This window comes from Centruroides sculpturatus, unplaced genomic scaffold (genome assembly GCF_000671375.1).
Source record: "Centruroides sculpturatus isolate CEXI.00-Female unplaced genomic scaffold, Cexi_2.0 scaffold194, whole genome shotgun sequence".
Classification (NCBI taxonomy): domain Eukaryota; kingdom Metazoa; phylum Arthropoda; class Arachnida; order Scorpiones; family Buthidae; genus Centruroides; species Centruroides sculpturatus.
The window spans coordinates 582,874-600,025 of NW_019384455.1; the positions used below are offsets into that span (position 1 = coordinate 582,874).

The 17,152-nt window shown below is 31.9% G+C and overlaps 1 protein-coding gene across 1 annotated transcript in view; it reads right to left on the reverse strand.

Moving 5' to 3' along the window:
* Positions 1–14,435, reverse strand: part of LOC111620666 (RNA polymerase II subunit A C-terminal domain phosphatase-like) — a 31,711-nt gene extending 17,276 nt beyond the window's left edge. Inside the window, exons 1-2 of the mRNA XM_023362641.1 lie at positions 13,980–14,435; positions 4,701–4,784 (exon numbers count right to left, since the gene is read on the reverse strand). Of these exons, the coding sequence (XP_023218409.1) occupies positions 4,701–4,784; positions 13,980–14,209 (314 nt within the window). The 5' untranslated portion in view covers positions 14,210–14,435. The remainder of the gene's footprint in view (positions 1–4,700; positions 4,785–13,979) is intronic.
* Positions 14,436–17,152: the final 2,717 nt, after the last annotated feature.

Here is a 17,152-nt window from a genome sequence, read left to right on the forward strand (position 1 = left end):
CAAACAGTTTCCATAAAGTCTTGATCCATTTTGGTGAAAACATAACTAAAATTTTTTTTTTTGTAGGCAACATGAACAGCCTGAAGAATGTTGACACTGAAGAAGAGAATGATCATTTTCACATTTTGTGTAACACACATCTTGACTTGTTACAATAGTTTCTCAAGGCACAGTTCTTAGGCAATGGAATTTTTGGTAATGTTGTGTTTCAGCAGGATAAAGCATCTCATTTTGCAACCTGTGTTAGAGACTGAATGAAGGCTTTCCTAAAAGGTGGATCAGCAGGAGATTGCAAAGTCTATGGACAGCAAGATTACTTTAGATTTCTTCTTAGGAATTATCAAGTCCAAAGTTTATCATATGAAAGTTAATGATCTCAAAGACTTTAAATATCATAGCCAGTGACAGTTGACAGCATTACAGTACCTATGTTGCAAAACAATTTGAGCTACAACAGAACATTGGAAATAAAATTAGGTGCTTCAAAATGAAAGGTAGTCACATCAAATTATGTTGCTATACATTGTAAACATTCTTTCCATCCATAAAATATACCTCTGTTTCAACAATTTCATTTTTTTCCCACTAAAATAGATCAAGACATTATGGACTCCCTGTACTACAATTATATTTAGTTTATATGAATTTGAAGTTATAAAAATTTTTTAATATAAATTATATCATGGATTTATAAAAATTTGCCATCTCATTATTTCAATTTTGATATAAAATGATAAAAAATTTCTTAAAATTTTATTTTAACTATATTCATTATCATGCTATTATTTTGTATTATCATACGTAATTTAATGTAGAACAAATGTGGCTACAAAAGATTAATTTTAAATTATTATTGCTGTTATCATTATTTTCGAATTTTTGGATTTAAAAACAGAGGATCTTAAATTTCATTTTCATCATTTTATGCTCTTCTACTTCCATAAAAAGAAAAAATGTTATAGCTGCAAGAAAAAAAATCTGTGTTGTTTATGGGGATGCTTCTGTCAATGTCCATATATGTCAAAAGTGGTTTAAGAGATTCTATACAGGAAATTTTTCTTTAAAAGAGGACCATAAGATGATCATCTGCTGTTAATGATGATGCAATCATATAATTCAAGAGAACCTACATTATATCACCAGAAAAAATAAGCAATAGATAATACTCAATCTTGTTATCTATCTATTGCTACAGTATCTATTGCTCAGAGATCAGTTGTTGGTCATTTACACAACTTAGGATACAGATCATGCTATGTTTGGATACCACAACAAATGAGCAAGATAAATCTGATAGACAGAATATCTGCTGTGATTTGCTGCTGAAACATTAACCAGATGAATCTCTTTTGAAAGCAAATAATTAATGGCAATGAAAACTAGATTTTTTATGATAACATACAGCAGAAAATATAATGGAGAAAGTCAACTGATATGTCTTCAATGCAGTCTAAAGTCAATTCATATTCAGAAAAAGGTTATGCTGAGGATAAGGTGGAAGTGGCAAGGAATTATCTATTATGAAATGCTACTTCAAAATCAGATCATTAACACAGAGAAATACCATTCCCAACTGAAGGCAAGCCACTGAAGAAAAATGACCAGCATTAGCAAGAAGAAAAGGTGTGACTTTCTATCAATACAATGCTAGAGTGCATGTGTCTTTAACCATTTGGGAAAAAATATTGGAATTTAGATGGGGTGTATTGTGCTACCCATACTCTCTTCAGCTTGCATCTTCACAATACCATTTATTTTGCTCTCTCCAGGATAGTTTGCAGAAGAAGAAGTTTAGTGACTTAGATGATGTAAAAAAAGTTCTTTTTTATAGGTATATTTTGATGAAAAGTCCCCAGAATTCTTTACACATGGGATAATGGATTTACCAAACACATGGACTAAACTAATACAAAACAAAAAGTGCATATATAATTTAATAAAGTTATTTTTTAATTTTTAAAATTTGAGTATTACTTTGTCTAAAAAAAATGAACAAACTTTTTGTTCATTTTTTTAGACAAAATTAACACTATATTATATAAAATAATTACAAACTTTTATAATGTTCATTAATGGATTAGATTAACTGACTAATGTCTTAAAAAAATAGTATACCAATTGTTCACTATTCACTAGCAGTTCATTATTACTTTCTATTCATCTCAGTCCTATTGAAAATGCATAGGATGCTGTTGAAAATATATATTGCTTAATTGCACAATCTCTTTCCCTTACCTTTAAGTGTTTATAATATGACTGAATAATGTATTGGATTTAAAAGTGTAAAAAGAGTGACATGGTATTATGGTTTGTTCAATTGTTGGCAATACGAAGCAAACTGTCCAACACCATCATGGTTAAATTATGGGGTATGTATAATCAGTTATAGCCAGATAACACTAGTGTGAGATTTTCTCTAAAATGATTAAACTGTGTGCATAGACATCCCATTCATAAAATAATGAATTTAGGAAAAGTGGACAACATCAAATTGTATAAAACTAAAAAAGAAGGCTACAGAGATTCATGTATTCCAGCAGGTTTACAGAGGAATATAATGTCTTGTACAGGGATCATGCTGCACAGTACCAAAATTGGTGATATTTTTATTAAAGTGGCGATAAAAATATAATACTAACGATAAAATATCTACTCAGCTTATTTTGACATTCAGCTTGAAATTGAATCACAAAGCACGCAATTGAAAAACAGCATAATGTTGAGCTCCTGTGTGATGGGAGTCCCATGCACCACACACATATGAATGTCATAATGTATGTGGCAAGATCAGACAGGAAAACGGAAATGATGCTGAGAACTAAAGACAGTTTTCTTGCAATGCCAGCATTTCCAGATTGGAGAATTTTTTAGTGAGTGACAGAAAATTTGGAAAATTTTTTGGGCTACAGGTTTTTTCACTTTGATTTTTTTTAGGTAAACTAAAGCATAAAAATTTTGACATAACGAAACTTGAGAAATACTGTTTGAGCATTGCAATCAAATGTGTTATTCAGAATTATTCAAAAATGATTCCTATTTCTAAGTGACAACTTAACATGATACTTTTGCTTTCCAGACTCTGAACTGATAAGGCTACCAGCACTTGCATTAATTAGTAAGTAAAACTGGTGATAATCAATAATTTGAAGTGGCAAAAAAAAAATTTAAAACTGGCAAATGGCTGTTGATTTTTTAAAATTTTCCAGAGCAAACTATGATGCATGCAAGTTTGAGTGACTAAAATGGTTCAAGACAGATCATGAATTGCCTGATGATGATGAATATTGGGAAGATTGCTGACAACAAGAAACAATGCAATTATTGTGCAAATATCTGAAACAATTTGTAACAACCATAGAGTTGATAAACTTGCTGCAATATGCATTTCTCATGGTTCCATTCATTCCATTCTCAGTAAGAACTCCTGGATATGTGCCACTCATTGGGTTGCAATTTGAAAAAATTGTAGACCTATAAATTCTCACTCTTGCCCGTCCACCTTTCCTTAATCTCAAAAACGAAGTTAAATGAAAGACGAAACCATATATGGAAACCCTAGGGGCAGGAGGCCCTGATTAACCATATAAAAACGAATGAAAACCAGAAGTCACATTATTTCAATTCAAAAATTTTCCTCTGAAAGGAGTTAGACAGATGACTGGCATAACTCAATTGCTAAAGGAAAATACTATGATGTACAGGGGCAAGACACTGATAATTCGAAGGTGGAAAGCATATATTTTAAATTAAAAAATATGATTGAAAATTGCAGCCTAGCATTGTGAAAATGTCACAATAAATTACAGTAATTGCTTATTTTGTATTGAAGTTTATAATGCAAAAACAGTAGGACAAATATGCTTTTGTAAGTAGTGAGTTGAGTGACTATTGTAACAAGATCTGAGTGCCATTACTGGAAATGAATCCTTAAGCTTCCTTTATAATCCACTATTAAAGCACCAGTCTTCAATGAGGAAGTCACCATATTTTTCAAGTCCAAAGAAAGTTTTCATCGTGACTTCAAATCAAAAATCATGTTTGTGGTTTTATTTGACTACTGAGACATCATCCATTTTGAAATTGTCCCTAAGAGACAAACATTCCACCAAGACAATATACCAACATACAGGTCATTTGTGTATAATAAAACATGTTATATTTGTGTTATCACAGCCTCCGTATTCCCCACTTCTTGTCTCCACAGACGTCTAAATTATTACATGGTTGAAGATTCCAGTCTGAAAAGGAGATAAAAATGGCTACAGTGGATGCCCTAAAGAAGGATGTGAAGAAAGACTGCAGGAATGCTTTCAGAAGTATCTTTGCTGGTAAAAGTATATTCTATTGCAGTAGGTGACTACTTTGAAGGTGATACACAAGAAACTTCTCTACAGCAAACCCTTGTTTATAGATTTTGTTTACTATACTATGTATGTTAATTATTAAAAAAGCACAATAAAATTAATTTTATATATTGAAAAATCATTTCAGTATTTCTATATTATTGTACAATATAAGATACTATTATTTTAGTTAATAATGATATTTTCATAAAATTGTTTTATTGTCAATAAATTTTTTGAATTATCAAAATTCAAGAAACTAATTTATTTTGAAATATTTATGGATTTTTAACTCTAATCTTTTAAATGATAATCTTTAACTAGAATTAAAAATTAGTAATATATATTTTTACATACTCTCTCAAGTCTGCACCACAGTCTGCACACATATCTTTCATAACTGTTGGATGTGTGCATGTTTGTAATTGAAGAAGAACACATCTGAAATACAAAAATAATTCATTACAAAAACAACGTTAAAATTTTTTTAGAACATTTTTCTTGATTTACCAGTTAAATATTTCCTCTGACCAATTAATAATAAATAAAATTAAAAATAAAAATATTTTATTTTAAAGTTAATGTCATACTAATCTATAATTTGGTTGAATGTTATAGTGTGAATAATATTTTATCACTATTAACTGACTAACATGATTGTGAAATTACTTTAAAATTAGTAAAAATTGAAAAAACGATGAGAATTATTATAAAAGACAGTTTTACTTCCAGTATTTTTAAATGTTTGTATAAAGAAATAAAATAAATGATAATTTAGGACAAATTATAGATATCCGATAGTATTGGGTATTCGGGTAGATGGCATGCAAATAGGTTGATTTAAAATTAAATAATAGAGGAGTTGTCTCTTTACAAAAGAAAACTTGGTTGACATCAGTGCTTTTTTAATGCTTATTTATATTAAAAAACTGAAGAAAAGGAAAAAAATAAAACATTGAATCACTTAGGTAAGAGTTTTTAATAAATTATTATAATAGTTTTACAAAAAAGTAAAATTGTTGTAAATATTTTTAGAACTGGTTTTATCTATTGGTGGATGTAATAGTCCATGTGAGCATTTTTAAGAATGTATGTACAAAAGAATGTATATGAATATGTGAACTTCTATAATGTTTGAATAGTATGGGTAAGAAATAATTTGAGAAAGAATTGTAATAAATTTTTGCTTTTAAATATTTGTAAAATAATTATAAATATATATATTTTAGAAGTTTTTGTTATCTTATCCTGAAGAGTAGTAGTAGTCTGAAATACTTAACTAGCATAGCATACAGAATTGTATTACAATAAATATCTAAAAACAAATCATTGTCCTCCTTTAATTCTTGTACACTCCTCCTTGATATAACAAGTTCCTGAGAACAATTTTATAATACTTATACAATAAGGAAAAGAAATAATTAATATAACCATTAACTAATATTCATAAGACAATTCGCAGTAACAGCCAATTAAGTATTACATGATAAAAATTTATTGGAAGATTTCATAATTCAATTCAAACTAGAATATTTTTATCATATTTTGCCAAATTATTACCATAAAAAAAAATCAATCTATTTGTTAATTAATCAATCTAGCTTAAACTAAGTTAGCAGGCTTTCACTCTAAGCTCTAAAAATCTCTTCTATGTACAGTACCTGAAGAGGAAATTGTTTTTACTCTTCAGATTACAAGGAAAGTTTGTATAGCAAAATCAGTCAAACAACTTTTGGCAAATTTCAACTCAAATGAATTAAGGCAATTTTGTCTGATCTTATGCTGGTGAGCCTCAGTGTACCAGAAATATAGTCTCTGCCTTTACAACTCTGGTGCAATGAGGTTTTCTCCATTGCACTAGTGTTCTAGGCACACTTTGACAGAATGGATTAAAGATAAGGAAAGGCAACATGGTTACTTCATAAAACTCACAAAAACTGTTAATACATATGTACAGAGGAAAGTGTTTCCATCACAAACCACATCTGGATATGATCTTGAAACAAAAAGGTGCACAGTAAAGTTACATGCTACTAAGCATCTTTAAAGATGCTTATATCAAGAAACAGTCAAAATATTATTTTGCGACAAATTATTGTGGCAAAATAGCAAAATTTGTGGCAAGCAATTATTTATTGCTTGTATCTTGATAAAATTATTATGAAATTTGAATCAGGTTTATTTATTTTAAAATAGATTCAAAACACAAGAAGTCTGATTGTTGTTCTTAGTTACAAAATTCTTGAATCTTTACTAGGCTGGAAGAAAATATAACATCATATTCACATGCACCTTGAAATATTTCCAGCTGAAAACTTTCAATAAACTATAATATAGACAAATGTTTTTGGTCTAAGAATAAGATCTGCATTAGGTCTCAATCATGTTCCAAATCAGAATGCTAGCTTGAACATGGCATATTTTCAATGTTATCGGATACATTTAAATATATATAAATAAATCAAGATGTACAATTACAAAGTAATATAAATAAGATATAGTCCATTATAAAGACATTGATTTAAAACAGAAATATATGCATTTTTTATATTGGAATAAAAAGTTGTTTTTAATGCTATAAGACAGCAAGTACTGTACATTACATCATAACTATTTTGGCATGAAATATAGTTAATCATCTGACCTGTATATACTATATTTATTCTGCACTGTCTATAACTTTCTTCATCTTGCAACTTTGCTGTTTATTAGAGAGACAGCTTACTATTAGAGGGCAGCTATTAATGGAATAAATCTGATAACTTTTTCATTTTATTATTATTGAAAATAACAGTAGTCAATACATTCATACTTCATTTCAAAATATGGTACAAGTGACAACATTGAATAAAATGCACAATTTTTCAGTTTACACAAAAGCCCTAAGACCATTTACTTACAAAGCCTCAGCATTTAGGGCTCTAATCAAAAGGGCACGTACTCACTATACTTTTTTATAGGATGTGTAGAGCTTACAAAAATTAGGCAAATTAATCAAGTATATGTGAACTTCTAGCAGATATGAACAGGATTGCACACCATAGCCCTGGTTATATCTGCTTCAAATCCTAAAATCAAAATTCACTTTAATGAAGTTACACTAATCTGTTCCACAAGAAATATAAATATTAAGATCTAAAGTTGCTAGAACAACTGGAAATATATTGGACTGAAAAGAAAGCATCATGCATTAATCATAAAGATAGGAACTTCATTTTCTATTACATACAAAACTATGTTTGAAGTTTAGTACTTACATAAAGCACAAAGAATATACTTCTTTTATGTTCCATGTTTATAACAAAAAGACTGAAACAATGTTTGTTTTAAAGTCAACATAGAACACCTTTTCAAAAAGGCGTTTTATGTTGTAAACACTGATGACGACCAGGAGTTTGAAAACATCGATTCTTTAAACTGTTAACTAAAGATGAAGGCTGATATGTATAAGATAAAAAGATAAACTAAAGGAAACTTATTAGTGAGTAGATTTCAGCAAGACCAATTTATTTTCAGGTTACAGAATTGAGATAAATTACATACATATTGAAAAATTAAAATATATATTATATTTACTATAATGACATAATTTTACACAGTAAAATGCTTTAATGAAATAAATATACTATTTAATTTTCACACTACCACTCATCTTCAAATCAAATGTTCATTCTGTTAAAACATTTTATTGTATATAATATTATATACAATGTCCAAATCCTAGGTGCAACAAAAATATGAAGTGAAATGGTTCAAATTTTTACAAGATATTATTATTATTTATTGTGAAATTTTGCCGCCCCGTAAAAGTGCTGCTGGGGTGGGCTGCCCCTGCCGCCCCCACTACGCTACGCCACTGCAGTCATCTATGTAACTTTGTTCTGTGAAAAATTTTTAAATTGAAATCATGTGACTTTCATCTAGACCTGAAGTTCATGTATAGTTAATCAGGGTCTCCTGCCTCAAGCTTTCCATATATTCTCGACTTTCATCTAACACTGTTCTCAAGATTAAGGAAGGACAGACAGCTGACAGTGAGAAATTCCCATTGTCTTTTATAGGTCTACAATTTTTTTAAATTGCAGACCAATTAACAAAGTGTAATAAATTGCAATAAAATGTGTTTAAGATTTAAAAAATAATTCATATTTGTTCCTCATTTATTTTTCGTCATTTTTCTTAATCCTTCCACAAATTGCAAAATTTTGGCTTTACTGTAAAAAATGGTTGCAGACTTAATCACAAATATGTAAAATATACAAATTTGGGCTTCTACCACAGATAAATATTGTAGAACATTTTTTTTTTAATATAAAACATAAAGTAATCAATTAGGAAAATGCAGCAGAGTCTGAAAGAATTTAAGATACTTTGAACACATTCCAAATGATTCCCAAATCTAAGATAACAATACAAGATTAACATTTTAATATTACACTGCTGGCCATTAAAATTGCAACACCAAGAAGGAAAGCAAATAAAAAAAAGATATTTATTGTTGAAGTACCCTCACTCAGCATAAGTAAATTAAAAAAACATAACACCTTAATTTGCTGAGAAAATTTATTGAAGAAGCAAACGTTTTCAGCCAAATCTGTTGGCCATCATCAGCCTAAGATGTTTGAAGGTTTAAATTCAAACATCTTAGCCTGATGACACCCTTGAGGTATACTACTAACCCGTGAAGTCTCATCCCGCACTGAATTTTCGAGACTGTAAGGTCCCCTTGTAAGTAGTGAAACCAATGCTCTGATAGATTTAGAATGGGTTAGTTTAATGGGTCATACATAATTTTATGCATAGTTTCCTAAATATAAACTAAAGAGCAGAATCAGAACAATGATACAACAACCAGCTATTCAGTCAAACAAGATCAAAGTCATTATTTAACACTGCTTTAGCCAGTTTGGTCATGTGTCTTACTTGCAAGATGTTTTTTATGCTTTAATATGGATATAGTGAACATTCTAGTTGTCACTCCTTAATTGATGTGACAACTAGAATGTTCATGTCTTGTATGCTATTAAATTACTGATATTAAGAAATCACAAAAACAATTTGTTTGTTTCTGTATTTGTTTTGACATGATGATAATTTGGTACTGAAAACTTAAACTGCATGAACAACAGATACAGCCTTTACTTCCAAGTGAGCAAGAAAGTCATCACTGCTCATTTTCTTGCATTCCGTTTAACTATTTGTAAAGGCCCCATTTTAACCAGAGTATATAGAAAACCCTCTTATCAGTCAATTTTTATATCAGAGGAGTCAAGAGACACATACACCTTTAGGGTCCTAATCAGGCCCGTGTAAGCGGGAGTGCAAGGCATGCACCACATGCAGGCAGCACGTCCAGGGGGGTGGCAAATCGAGCGATCGGTCACGTAATATTCAAAGTCATTGTCCCAATACCCACTTATGCTATAAGTAGAGCATAAGAAATGTCTTCACAAAGAGGAAAAAATCCAAACGGAGCACAATTACAATATTCTTATTTAACCTATATTATAGCATTAACAGTGCCTCTATTGGCATTTATCAGAATTAAGATGCAATGCGAAACATCTGTCGGCAGGTTGAACCATCCAGCGGCGCCCGAAAGCCAAGTACTCATAGTCGTGCTCTATTACAGAAGTTGACAGGACTGGAGAAATTAGGGAATCCTCACAGAGCTTCCTTCTCAATTTGTACTTGTATGCATTCGAACAGTTCTATCGCATATCAAATTGCAATTATTTTGTTAATAATTCTTCTGACATGGGTCTAAGTATAATTAATGATATTTTAACTTAGTTAGGATTTAAATCTGAAGCTTAAAGACGATTCGAGTAGTGAAACAGACATTGACGGTATTGATTTGTTTAATGAAATCAATACTTTAAAGTTGCATTTTCCAGAAAACAAGTCTAATGATCCACAAACATTATTACAATATCTTTTTACTAATGACTTAATTTCAACATTTCCGAACACAGCAATAGCACTAAGAATATTACTTACATTGCTGTTTTCAGTTGCATTTGGTGAAGGGTCATTTTCAAAGTTAAAATTATATAAAAAAAAAAAACAATTTAAGATCAACAACGCACCAGCAAAGATTAAGTAATTTAGCTATATTTTCAATTGAACATGAAATCTTAGACTGCTTGGATACATGAAAATTGATAGCAGATTTCGCAAACATAAAGGCAAGAGAACTTCAATTTCTATAGATAAATATTTATATGGTTTTACACTTAAGTAAACAAAAATAACTTAGTAATAATAAATAGATTTTCTTTGTAAAGTATTTCTTTTTTTTTCACACCCTTATAAGACAACACTAAAGAGCCTTTCTGGCAAGCTCAGTGTTGGTAATCGTAGTTAAACAGGGGGCGGCATAATCGGTATTGCACACGGGCGTTCAAACTGCTAGCGGTGCCCCTGGTCCTAATCAAGAGAGTTTATACAACTGTTCTAACATCCATGATGGAATAAAAGAACTTAACTATATCATGCAGATTACCAAGGAACATGGTTACCCTTTCATCATCATTAGGGGGTCTAATCAACATATATACGAGGGAGATCTAAAAAAACTGAACTGAGAGCGCGCTGCCATTTGTAGACGTAGTAGAGAGTTCTCCCGTTACATGGGGTTAGTAGAGACCTTCATGAAACAGCTGTCCAAATGGCATCAGTTTGTAGGTTTATGTTTGAGCATAGTGTTGTGTTTCTCTTACTATTATTTTGTTCCACCTGCAAAGTTCTGGGCGTCCTTCAACATTTCGAAACAATGAAAACTTTGAAAAAAAAAAAAAACTGCCAAAAAAGTGTTAAGATATCTGCGAGAGGATGTGCGAAGGAAATGCCTGGAACTTTGGCGATCAAGTGACTGGTTCCTTCATCAGGACAACGCCCCCACACACATGGCCTTACGAGTGACCCGCTATTTGGCCTCTCGGGGATGGCCTGTCATTCCCCATCCTCTGTATTCACTGGACCTAGCCCCGTGTGACTTTTTTCTGTTTCCAAGAATGAAGAAAAATCTAAAAGGGAAGCGTTTTGATGATGTGGAGGTGGTAAAAACAGCTTCGCTAAGCTCACTGGACGATATCAAGGTTGAAGAGTTCCAGAGATGCTTCAAACAGTGGGGAAAAAGACTTGACAAGTGAATTGCATCTAATGGAGAGTAGTTTGAAGGTGACTGAAGGAATTTTGTAAAAAAGTTAATAAATAAAGTTTTTATACAAAAAACCTTGTTATTTTGGGTCCCCCCACGTATATTCCTATCCACTTCCACCACGAATGAAGATGATGATTACAAGATCATTAGATACAACCAACATCTTGCTGGAATATACAAATAAATAGCCTGAACAAAAAATTTAAAAATTTATTTGATTTGAAACAAAAATTAAAAGAACATTCCAGTATTCAAAATCCCTGATGAAGACCTTTAGAATAGTTGCAAACATTAGATGACGATAGTTTTGACAAATGCTGAACTGTTTTGACAGGTTAGTAAAAATGTGTGTAGAAGTCTGTTTAGTTTTGAATAGAGTAATTGTTAATATAAATATTGTATTTACTCACATATAAGATAAGGTTTTTATTCATTTTTCACTGCTTCAAAAACCTAGATCATCCTATGCACGCGAGCAAAGGATTCTTTCCATTTTTGTAATAATTTTTCTGAACCCTGTAAGTCTATGTTCACAGTTTTTACTGGATGCTCACCCTCTGGTGTCTAAACACAAAAGTATTTTATCTAGGTCATTTGAAATGTTCTTGTGTATTGTCAGGAGTAAAGATGAATAGCATTAGGAAAAGCAAAGCTTTTGAATTGAATTCCAAATTGAAATTCCAAAATCACACAGGAGCCTGATGTAATTTTTAATCCATTCCCACGTGAAAACAAACAATTATTCGGAAATCAGAATTCAAACAAACTCATAAGTGTAATTGACGGAGAGTGATTTCCACTGCTAAAAATTGGCAAATAAAGGTTCCTCATTGTCCAGCTTTACATGAACAAATTATGTTGTCAATTTTACAAGATTTTTCCTTAAAATTTAAAATGCCAGTAATTTTTGCAGGACAATGTGTGCATTTACATTCATTTGATATTTTACTTATGATTAAATTAAATAAAATTAGAACTGTATTAATAAATTTAATTTTCTTTAGTTTGATCTTTAAAGTCACACCTCATCCTATATATGAGGTCATCTTATATGCAAATAAATATGGTACCCTTAGCCAAATGATATCAAGATTGCATTTAAAAGGAATCCATCTATATACTCTTTACTTAGAAATGCAAAAGACCCCACAGATAAAGAATGAATGCTGGAAGTTTATTCAATTGTTGCAATAAATAGCACAAGTGGCAAGGAAGTAGAAATATTCCACATGATCACGTTTTGAAAAGGTTCAAATTCTTGTACAATGCTATTTGATTTGGCAATAAGCAGACTCATGCAATTCAACTCAAACTTGAGAAGTTAGCAGCTGTGAGAGAACTGTTTTGAAACATTTGATGAAAACTTCAGCTTGTTATTTGATAGGAGAAAACATGACAATTAATAAAATGCTAGCCAGATTCAAAGAGAATTATGAATTCAGACAATAATACATTATTGTATTACATTAAATATTCAAATTGGAAGTGTACACGAGATGTATTTATTAGATACATCAGGGGTGGGCAACCCGTAGTCCCCAGACAGCACAAAATATTAAAAAAGTAAAACAAGAAATTGGCTAACAAAAACATCAAAATAGATTTAAAACTAGCAGTGACTAATATTCAGCCAAATATTTTGAATACATTACATTCATATCAGTTCCAGAAGTCATATTAAGTATACCTATGTTAATTTATAATTATAATCTATCTGCATTTTTTCCTTTTCTACTCTTGTGCACAGTCTGCATCAGTTCAAAAGTTTTAAATGTGGCATGATGTATCAGGGATGTGCAACCTTATAGAAAAAGGTTGCACATCCCTGATACATCATGACCCACAAGTTTCTAAATTTGATTAACTTCCAAAATGTTAAATAAAAATTCATTAATGTTATGGGATAAGCTTCATCGCATTTTTAAAGAAGTTTTGATTTAACTAAAAAATTAATTTATAAATGCATGACTGATTATTCATTTGAATCCAAAAACTGATAATTTTTTCCAACATGATTATTTCCAAATTATATAAAGTTTTACATTATATAACATTTTTTCGCAGAAAACTATAAGAGGTTTTATGCGTTTTTATAAAGTTTTCCACAAATTATTGAAAAAATATATATATATTTTTTTTAATTTTAAAATTTAAAAATTCATTACAACTGGCATTACAAATTATTTTGCAATCGCAATTCGATTACAAAATCGATGTTTTTTCCCACGGTATCAATAACTTTCGCGGTTGTTTGTGATTTTAATAAGCCAATGGATAAAGCGCAAATTTTAAATTTTGTTTATTAGCGATGACGTCAGAAAAAATAGTTCCTAAATAATTTTATATTTATAATTAATTAAAGTTACAATTTATAATTCTAATTATGCAAAAAGTAAATTCAATTAATAAAAGTTTTATTTAGCGATTAATGTTTCTTATGTCGATGATGTCCTTTCTTTATATTTACTTACCCTGGGCGGACGACTTCTCCTTCACGAGCAATTAACTTTTGTACAGTACCTTCTATAGTAGATTTCAATTTCATCTGTTTTCCATCTCCACTCCCATCTGTGTCCGAAATTGTTTCGTAAAGCAATAAAACTGTACCTTGAAATAACCTATTTCCAGGTTTTACTTTCCATTTTGTCAAAAAAATTGAATTTCTTCCATGAAATATAAAGTCTCTTTTATCAGACGCCATTTTTGTTCCCGCTCGAAACAATCCCGCATAAAAAAATCATTTATTACGCATTTAAATTAGTTTATTTACTTATGAAAATAACTAAACTATTATATGGCGTGCAAGTAATGAATTTCGTATAAATATATTAGGTTTGTATTTTATATATAAAATGTATTTTTGACCAATGATATTATAAGACAGCTAAAAATTCGGCGAACTTTCGATTAAGTTTCTTCTTTTCGGCATGCGCAGAAACTATTTTAGATTTATACTGCCATGTATTTTTAATATATTTATAAAATATTTTTATTTTATATAGAGGGCAATACAATTTTTAAAAAATTACAGAAAATTATTAAATTACACAGAAAATAATGTATCACTATTTTAAAATTTTATTATATAATAACGTCTTTATTTTAAGTAAAGATAATATCATTAAGTTAAAATTGAATTTTAAAAAATTCAAAAGAAATTTACTAGGCCCACCAGTGGCCAAGCGGTTCCGTTCCCCGAACACTGGGAATTCGGTCGTGGGTTCAAGCCTCTGGCCGAGCGGATGCAGCCTACCGCTGTGGAGGACCCGGGATCGAAAAATCTCCAGGAATTTTTCGGGAGTTGTCCGTCCGATATGTCGGGCCCCGTTCCTCACCACCCGGCAGTCCCATTGTGGGCCTGGCCGAACCTATAATGGGCTTCAAAAAGAGGCCATCTTATGCCCTCAGGGCGGAAAAGGTTAAAGAAACCATTAAAAGACCTCTCGAAAGGCATTATTTTTCACTGTGGCGGCCGAATAATTGTAACCTTCACGCCGCATCTGGAAATCCAGGTCGCGCTGGCGCTGGCGTGAGGATATAAAAGCATGTTCAAACATCCACAGGATGCAAACCAGGGAGGTGGCATTCTCGACGCCAACGCGCCTCGCCAGATTGCCCCCACTGTGGCTCGCCAGAAACTTCCGTCCACTATTGGCTTGTCTGTCCGCAATACATACGGGCCCGCCAAGAGCTAGGCCGTCTCTTAACCTTGGACCTCACGATCGTCCGAACCTTAACTCCGATATACTGGCTTCATACCGACCTTCCTCCTCGCCAACATATCGAAATCTTGGAGCGTTTTGTTCACCGCACCAACCGCTTTACCTAATTTCTAAGCGGAGTGATTCGGAGAAAAAGCCAACAGGCTAGAGTCTCCATATTAATAAGATAAGAAAGAAAGAAAGAAGAAAGGGGGCGGTGAATCGGAGAACATAGCCTACGAGGCTGAAATCTCCATATGAACTCTATGACAGGACAAGACACAGGACGCAAAAGCCTCGTAGCAAGCGTCCAACTTCCCCCAAGAAGAAGAAGCGTGTGCAGGTCGTCCGCCATTATTCTTTTTCCCTCTTCTCGGCAACTCTGCTCGACGAATGGATGTACAGTACAGTACACTACACAGTACCTACACGTGGATGTCATAACCGACCATCCTTTACTTGACAGTGTAAAACGAAATTTTTGTATGTTCAGTAAATAAAACACATGATGAGATATATGACTTCAGTGTTATATATTCTCAACGAACACATAATTAGGTGGTGCGTCGAACGCCACATCCACTCCCCGTGTATGGCCAAGCTGTTAGCTTGGCCATACACGGAGGAAACAGCTCTTAAAGCCTCCATATTAACCCAGACAACGAATAGAATAGAATAGAAATTTACTAAAATGAGGCTTATCTGAAACAATTTGTGATGTTTCTAAATAAAAGGCATTTATATTTAGGCAATAATATATAATATTTATTATTGTAAAGAAAAAGCATTCTTATATACAGTATATAAGAATGCATTTTTCCTTTATATTTAAAATACAGTATTATATTCAAGAAATAACATGGAATTATTTTTAACTGCTAACAAAATGTACAATTAATTTAATATTGTTATTATCAATATTATAGTTCAAAACATTTTCCATAATTGTCACCGAGAGTATTTGGATGACGGCCTAAAGGCATTCTGTTTCATGCAATTGTATTTAATTAACAAGGATCCTCCGAGATGTATGGAATCCAACTTGAGCGCGAAACCTCTGCTGGTAAGAACGCGCAGTACTTCACTGCCATCCGAACATCTTAAAAACGTTCAGTTTCGGCTTAGCTCCATTTTTTCTGACACAAGGTACAGTGGGTGATCGGTTAACGAACATAACCCGTTCCAAGACTTTGTTCGCTATCCGAATTGTTCGTTAACCGATTATCGATTTACCATAGGTTTCTATGGGAATTTGATTAATTCGTTCTGGACACCCCCCAAAAAGTAAAAATATATATACTTTCTTACTACGTTTATTCACATGTAATAATAAAAATACATATATACACGGGCTTGCATTTTTATTAGTCGTGTTTTTCCGTTTGTGAGGGGTTAAAGAATCTGTCCAATGTCGATTGCTTTTCTGTCTTCTTCATGATTTTTCAGAAGTAATTAATAGCATTGTAATTGTAGAGATCTATAAGCCTATTAACCTCAACCTGGTTTGGATGCCATTTTAAGACCACTGTTCTGACATCCTCCCACTTCTTCAAAAGATCTTTAATAGCAGATATCGGCATCAATCCTCTTTTTCAGAAGAAAACATAAAAGGAAATTGTTCCAGCCTTTTATATTTCTGATAGAAACATATCAGAAATATAAAAGGCTGGAATTACAAGGGAGAGTTTCAAATTCGGGGGAATACTATTCGATCAGTATATACTGGGTAGAACGTCGTTGTCGACGTCTCCCGCGCTCCGAAGAGTTTCGAATTGTTGCCTGAGACAAAGGAAGACCAATCGGTATTCGTTATTTACGCGCTTCTTCTTGTGTTTGTTCAGTGAAGTGTTCGTTATCCGAACATGTGTTCGTTGTCCGATCATAAAAATCTTTCGCGAAAGTGTTCGTTATCCGATCTGTTCGTTAACCGATCACCCACTGTA